At 38.3% G+C, this 8190-nt stretch overlaps 1 protein-coding gene across 1 annotated transcript; it reads right to left on the reverse strand.

Moving 5' to 3' along the window:
• Positions 1–298: 298 nt before the first annotated feature.
• gata5 (GATA binding protein 5) lies at positions 299–6898 on the reverse strand. Its single transcript, XM_061258589.1, has 6 exons — positions 6379–6898; positions 3723–3892; positions 2118–2246; positions 1786–1870; positions 1001–1128; positions 299–548 (listed from the first exon to the last, which is right to left on the reverse strand). The coding sequence occupies exons 1-6, from the start codon at positions 6896–6898 to the stop codon at positions 429–431; spliced, it is 1152 nt and encodes a 383-aa protein (XP_061114573.1). The 3' UTR covers positions 299–428.
• Between the last annotated feature and the right edge of the window lie 1292 nt (positions 6899–8190).

An 8190-nucleotide genomic window follows, 5' to 3' on the forward strand; every position in this document is an offset into this window, starting at 1 on the left:
TGCAATCATGGAATATGACACACCAACATCTTTATGTCTTGACTGCCCTTATTTCAACATAAATATTCTATCTTTACAATTACAATTATTTACATTCGAATAATGAAGCAGGTTGAGAGGTAATAAACAGTTTTTTTTCCCTCATTGCACTTTTGCTATTATCACACTGTAATAACTTGATGCTGATCGTCTTTGCAAAACCATGTACCAAATGAACAACAACAATGACAAAAAGATTTTGTAATAGCCAATACAAATGCATATTCTTAGCTTTAAATTTTCTAAATAAATTGCCATGATTCCTTCTTGTTTCCTGCTCTCCCTCGGGGAAAGAAACAGTCAGTAATAGGTAGTTCTCGTCATAAGTCTATATCCAGAACACCCTGGGTAGAGCGGATGTCCCAGAACGGGGGGTTGATTTTGTGGGCTCATGCCAGGGACAAGGCACACCAGGAATTCTGAGGAGCCATCGATGCGGGCGTGAAGTGGTAGTCCTCGTACTTGATGTCTGTATGTCCTGAGGTCATACTGTCCAGCTGCGATGATGCCTTAAAATGTAACCACAAAAACAAAAACCATTCTGAAAAAATTCAGACATATGCACTTTGCTGGAGCACTGTTGTTAGTCCGGATAATGGCTGATAACCACACTACCGTGAATCCACTGCCCATTACATTACATTAATGGCATTTGGCAGACACTCTTATCCAGAGCGACGTACAGTTGATTAGATTAAGCAGGAGACAATCCTCCCCTGGAGCAATGCAGGGTTAAGGGCCTTGCTCAAGGGCCCAAGGGCTGTGCGGATCTTATTGTGGCGAGACTGGGGATCGCACCACTGACCTTGCGGGTCCCAGTCATGTACCTTAACTACTACGCTAGAGGCTGCCCAAAAGCACAGTGGTCACAGATGCTAAATGTGCAACCATGCTGATAGAGGTTTGCGCATGGGTTCCTCTGCCGGTCTCAGTGTATCATTGTGCTTATATGGTTGCTTACCTGAGAGACAGACACCATGGTCTGTCCAGCATAGGGTGAAGGGGCCATGTTGGGCTCACTCTTAATGGTGGAAGCACTTTCCGAAACTGATAACGACGAGGGGGAGCTGGTCCCAGAGGCAGACGAGCCTGTCGAACACCAAGGGGAGTTAGCATCTGCTCAGCCAGACACACTTTTAAAAGACTGTTCATTTGTCCCCTGAAAGAGGAACCTCCATCTATCTGTGTAGTTATCTAAATGATGATTGTCTTAGAAGTTGAAGGTGTGATGTAGTGGAACATTTCTGGAGCCTCCTACTTCTTGTGTTATATGCGCCTAACAACTTCCTGGAGCCTAAAGCCAGTTTACCTGAATTATCGTTTATTAAGTACCTGATTCAATTCCTTGAAAATATATGATCTATACATTTATTTCTTTATTTATTTATTTATTTATTTATTTATTTATTTATTTATTTATTTATTTATAAATTTATTAATTTATTCATTGATTTATTTATTTATGTATTGGTGTATGTATGTACTATCTTAAGAATAAATTATGTTGTATTTCAAGCTAATAAATACATAAATGCTATATAATGGCAAAACCAATTTTTTCATTTACAATGGACCATTTAGGCAAGACATAGGGTGAATCAGGCATGTATTCACATGGATCATAACATCTTGGGATGTATTTCATTTAGAATTATTATACTGTGCATGCGCTGGAAGGAAGTGACACCACTACGACATTTAAATAAATCTGAGGTGAGTGGGGAAAGATTACACGCAGTCTGTTACCTGATGATGTTTTAGATTTGCCCATTTTTGGTTTCCTCTTCCTGGTCTGAATGCTCTCCTTCTTCATTGCCAGTGGTCTCGGGACCTTCAAGGAAGGAGCAACAGTTTAGAGCCAGAGACGGATTGGGAGACAACAGACAGGCTCAGTAATGGAAGCTTAGAACATTCTGAGATATGTTTGTCATTCAGAAATAAAGTACTTAGACATTACTTCATAAAACACCAATCACATAATGTTCTAATGAAAAGAAAACCAAACAGCAATTCCTTAACTTGCGGACTGAATTCACACAGTACTTGCTGGCGATAAATGTGGTAAATTTGAGATGTACCCCGTGCAGCTTCATGTAGAGGCCACAGGCGTTGCAGACAGGCTCTCCCTCCGCGTTGCGACGCCAGAGCGTGGTGGTGCTGGTATGGCAGTTGGTGCAGCAGAGTCCAGCTCGCCTGGAGGTGTTCTGCTGTAAGAGGAGGTGGGTGAGGAGTCAGCAACCAGAGCAGTCCCAATCCAGACCAATCAACCACATACTGTTCATCTACCTTCATTAATTATTATAATCACAAGAGTTTATTCTTGGATGCTGAAAAATGAATCAGACAAATGACGTGAAATAAGCTGTGTACTGAGAACGTATTAAAATGATAAACATTGATATATTATATGTCCTTAATAATGTGTACATTGAAAGGTTATGTGATTTAAGCAGAAACAAAAAAATTATGTATCAAGAACTCTGAGTAACAAAACAAAATAAAACACATGAGCGCCCTTAAATTTTGTCTTAACATCAGGACCAATGTGAATCGAGCAGGACTTTCTGACAAACAGGGCACTGGATATGGAACAGTAATGTATCCACAGCACAAAACAACTAAGAAGAAAAGGGACTTATTCTCCAGAGTATTGCTCGTATCCACGCAATTCCACATGCAAGTTCTCTTCATATTTTTAAAAGCGAACTAAAACACAATTTTTCACTTTCTCTTATGACCCTTGACTTCTTGATATTGTTATGGTTTTGTTGTTTGTTGTTCTGTTATTGTTGTGCATTATATTTTACAATCCTATGTTTTTAAATGTACAGTGTGTTGAGACTTCTGTGAAATGCGCTTTAAATAAATTATGACTTGACTTGACTAGACCACACTCCCCATAATAATCAATATTACATTTGTCTACTTATGATAGGGTCGCTATTAATTAATTCATCAGATACATTGCTGCTGCATACACAGATCCATTATCAACATTTTACGTGTGCTAAAAGGGCTGCTAATATTTTTCAGAACCTGCCCTCACTTCCACAGCATTGTGTTATTGGACCCTGGGACACTTCATAGAAGAAATGAACGGTTGATGATCATGTTGTTTTTAAGCCTGCTGCAGTCTTGCTAAAAACAGACACCCAAGGACAAGGTCACAAAAAGACAAATAAAAACAAAAAACTGAAATAATTCACACCAGCTGCTCTCAAGAGCCTGGTTCCTGGAAAAGGAATCGTGGCGGGCTTGCTGTGGCATAGAGCTGACCTCCTCTACGAACCTGTTGCCCTTGAATTAAATCTTTTATCTTGGTACATTAATGATAATAAACTGGGTTTATGGAATTTCACAAATATAATGGTAATATACTTTTAATGGTCCATATACTTTTTTAAAGACCATTTGCATTTTTTTAAGGCAAAATGTTTACATTTTAAGAAATACACATGTTAACCATTCATTTTAAATATAATGCTTCTGTCACAGCTGTATCCACTTGAAATGTGATATGTGGTTTTATTTAAAATATTAAAATTAAAATTTTATTGAAAACACTTTTTTACATTTTCATTTTTTTCATAAAAACAAACAGCAACACTGTGATCTATGCCTTTGTGGTATCCTGTGGCGTTAATAAAATATAGCTACTGTGAGGAATCACAGTTTAAACTTACCAGGCGTTTCTGTGGTTTGATGAGCGGCCGGTTGATGCCGTTCATTTTATGGTACAGACCACAAGCGTTGCATAGGTAATGTCCGGTGCCATCTCGCCGCCACAGTGGAGTGGAAATCGAACCGCAGTTCACACACTCGCGCCCTTCACCCGGTATCTCATCCAACATTTCTAAGAGCAATGAGTGGGAATTAGTCAATAATAGCATAATTGCTATAACTACATTATTCTATGGAATTAATAGCATACATCAATCAAATACCATATGTGGTTGAATTATTTCTTCACTTCTTTAATGTGAACTATTTTAGATAGTGTTGCCTTTCAGCTCGTAGGTTATTTGCACTCTGTGAAATCTGATTGAAAGGCGTGATTTCGGACAGAAAGTGATGCATCCTAAGCTCTGTACATTATTTCTAACGTTGGTTTTCATATATAATTAATTGACCGGTTTGTAATTATATGCTTAAACATTGTCCACATAAATCTTGGAAATATATAGGTATGGCTAGGCCTATATAGCATTGCCTGAATCGGTCTGACGGCTATGCAGCACCTGACAATGCATTATTTTATTTCAAATAAATAAATGTTATCACTTAGGTGTTCACCATGTCTAACATAATGTGTATTGCGCAGATTAATTAAATTGGGTGTTAGGGCAGTCAGTCTTAACACATATTTAAGTGGTTCATGGATTTTTGAGTAAATATTCTGACGGCCAAATCTCATAGCAGTTCATTATTAGTCTAATAGTTAATCTGTATGTAGTAAGTGAGTTCAGTGAGTTTAACACTGTCTAAATAAAAACAAGATTAATTTAAATTACAGCGATAATTACACGGTGTAAGCTATTGCCCGCTGTTGCCGCGCAAACATTGTCGCCAATATTTTATTTTAATGACGGCACTCGTTCACTGGTTTAAAACAGTGTCTAGAACATTTTCATTATGCGGTACTCAGAAGGGAAAGTAATGGTAATCATATCATGCACTTGATTATTTATGGATTTGTGGGCCGTCCGCCAAATTTCGCTTCATACCGCTACAAGCTTAAGGTGTTTAAATACTACAAAAATGACTCCTATTAGCACATTGTCCCGCACAGGTCTATTTACATATTCAAATTTAGTGTCTTGGGACATCAGTTGTGTAGCAAAAAGGAGCCTGAATCAGTTATTGAACCGTTTATTATTGTGAGTGGCAGAGCACGGGTTGGAGACCAACGGAATGTGAGACCTTATCAGCCTCAAAGATCCAGGGGAACGAAATCAATCAAGCTACTGACACAGGACGGCCTCCTACAAATAACTGTTAAAATTCGAATTGTATAAACCATAAATGTCTCTTCTTGTTGTGGTTATTGTTTCATAATAATAATAATAATAATAATAATAATAATAATAATAATAATAATAATAATAAGGAGAAGCTTAATGATTGCATTTGATCTTTTTGTGGTTGCCTTATAATTTCATACATATCGAAATTTATGTCTCGACCAAAAACTTGTAGGATGCTTACGAGTTTATGATTAAGTCCTACATCAACATAAGTCCTATCAATAATTACAGCACTGACAGTTTTTTACCCGATTCTCGTTTGTTTCCTTTTATTTTCAGATGTAACACACAGAAGCTTCATTTAAAGTAACCCGATTGCGGATTGTGGCCTGTCCTATTTGTTAACTTCACATTAAATGTCAATATGGCAAGAATTTGTATGGGGCTTATTAGTTGACATAATGTGTTCGGGCAGTCACGGTTAAAAATGTACCCTTTGTGTCTGTTCAAGGTGACAATGGCTTGGATCAACGGATGTTTTTCACTATTTAAAAAAGCGTCCATTAATCCAAGAGTGTGTATTGTACCCTTTCATCAGTTCGCTTGAATGAAAACAGACTGCTGATGAAAATTAAATTAGCATCTTAATTGAATAGGTAACTAAGCCTTTCATTTTAAGAATGTGGATTGTAAAAAAGGTAATGCTTTACATGCTTGATTGAATCTGATGCAGTTGATGGTGATTTGAAGGGTCGTTCAGATGAATAGCCTCGTCAAATATCAAGTAGTTACTTCAATAAATAACTTAGGACAATAAAATCTTTGATCCTGTCTGTAGTCAAAACCAGCCCCTTTCCACCATTCCACACGCATTCTTTTCAACTAAGAAACATGCCCAAATTACTAAAAACTCTATACAAATGGGTCGCCAGTAAAATAATTAGCAAGCTTTGTAACATACACTGAGATAATGGTAAAAAAAACCTGCGTTTATTTGTGTGCAACTGCAATTTAAAAAAAACGAAAAATAATAAATGCCTGTATACCAAACAGCTAAATGTATCAAAAAGTTAAGTACATTGTGACATGAAACATTATTAATTGTAACTTTTCAGCAAGAAGCCGAGCATAAGTTTAACATTATGATAATAGCCCACGCCAATATTAACATATGGACAAACTTATTAAGTAGGCTAATCAGTCTCGTCTAGGTAGCCTGGATAAATAATATAATTAGCCGACTATTTAGAAGCATATTTAGAAACGTGGACTTTAAACTGATTAATTTTTATATGTTAGCATTTGTAGTAGCATGATTTCCAATGTTCAATGCCCATATTTTGGAAAATTGTTTAAGTTTTGCGCTGATACACACCCATGCTGGACCTCCTGCCTTGCAGAGCTCCTTGCCTTCCCTGGAGGCTGATCATGCCGCTCTCGAAGTGTCCAGGTGTCCAAGAAGTCGTCATCTCGGGGCTCATGTACGCCGCATAAGGGCTCGAGTAGGACCCTCCGACTGAGCGCACCAGAGAACTGCTGTACTGATCAGCCCTCCCGCCGTTACTCAGAACGAGTGGGCTCTGGTATGCTGCATCTCTGCCGGTACTGCTGCTCACAGGGGGACTGTGAGCATACGAGAACCCGGGGGGTGGGTGCGGGCTGCCTGGATTGAACGACGAGCTATCCGTGCCAGTCTGAGGCCAGCCATGGTGCCCCCCGAGGCCATGCGACTGATGAGCGGACTCGCAGGTCTGCAAGTAGGGAAGAGTCTGTAACATGGCTGGTACACGGGTCGTTGGCACGTAAACCGGAGAACTGGCCGAGGCGTGGATGTAGTTTCCAGTGTCGTGCGCATATGGAGACTGATTTGAGGTTAAGGCCAAGCTCTGGTACATTCTGGCGTCGGGTTTGCTTGCCTTCTTCTTGCAATTATGTAATATTGCGTTTGAATTCCAAGTATAAAATAGATGAAAAAGTATATGTCTATGACAACTTGTCCTCCAATGTCCTCAGCTGCTGTGGGAAAATCTGAATACAATCTTCACTCCTCGACCGTCGAGTTGGGCACATCCACTCCTATTTAAGAAAGGCATAATTAATAACTTTCCTCCAAATAGTTATGGAATATTCTCATGCATGCCCCCTGTAAACTAATTGTAATAAATGTGGCCCGATCGACGTTTGGTTTTAGTCAAACTACTTTCACACACCTGTTGAATCAGACTGGGACTGCCAAGCGGTTGTTTCATTTTTATTTATTCTTAGTTTTTGCTCTTAGCCCCTTCACAATTTTCACTGAACTGTAAGTCAGTTGCCAGAGAACAAGTAAAAGTATAGCTGCAACATTTGCAGAAATATTCAGGACTATCAATGATCCCAATCTAATAACCGTATAAAATCACACGCAATCTGCAATCAATATAATAATCTTTAGTTTAGATTGAATGTACACTCTATAATATTAAGACTACTACTACTACTACTACTACTACTACTACTACTACTACTACTAATATTAATAATAATAATAACAATAATTATTATAATAATAGGCTAATAATGCTAATAATATTACGTTGTTATATTGCCAACATATAATCAACGTTTAATGTGAAAATGGCATTCGTGATTTCTCATATCAGCGCAACTACTATCCCTAATAGAAGAATGTTATGGGCCTATTATCAAATCATATCAACGAGGTAACAACATTAAGAGACACCTCAAGATAGCAGAATCATATCACAGATACATATTTTTTATCGTTCGTAATACAAATCACGCAGGCTTAAAACATTGATAGCTGTATGCATAGACTAATACGATTTCATCCCAAACCCCCATAGTATTATCTCACTAGATAAGGATAGTCGGTTGATAAAGTGAGTCAACCTCGTAGAGTAGATTTCATACAACAACTCAGAAGCATGGGGATACTCACGATACTCATGAAGATCCGCAAGAATAATCAGCGTTTTAAAACGACAGGTTAGCTATTTAATCAAAACAACAGGAATTCAAACGGAATCAAACAAAAATCCTTCGAATTTCTTCCAATTTAGACGCTATTCGCTTTTCAGCCTGTCTTGGAACTCGTAAGTTCTAACTACCCTTCCCAGAATCTGAAGATAGCCGTTGCTGCTGATAATCGCAGATATAACTGCGCACTGATTCGTCCTCGACTGAA

Source organism: Conger conger, chromosome 10 (assembly GCF_963514075.1).
Source record: "Conger conger chromosome 10, fConCon1.1, whole genome shotgun sequence".
In the NCBI taxonomy this organism is placed as follows: Eukaryota; Metazoa; Chordata; class Actinopteri; order Anguilliformes; family Congridae; genus Conger; species Conger conger.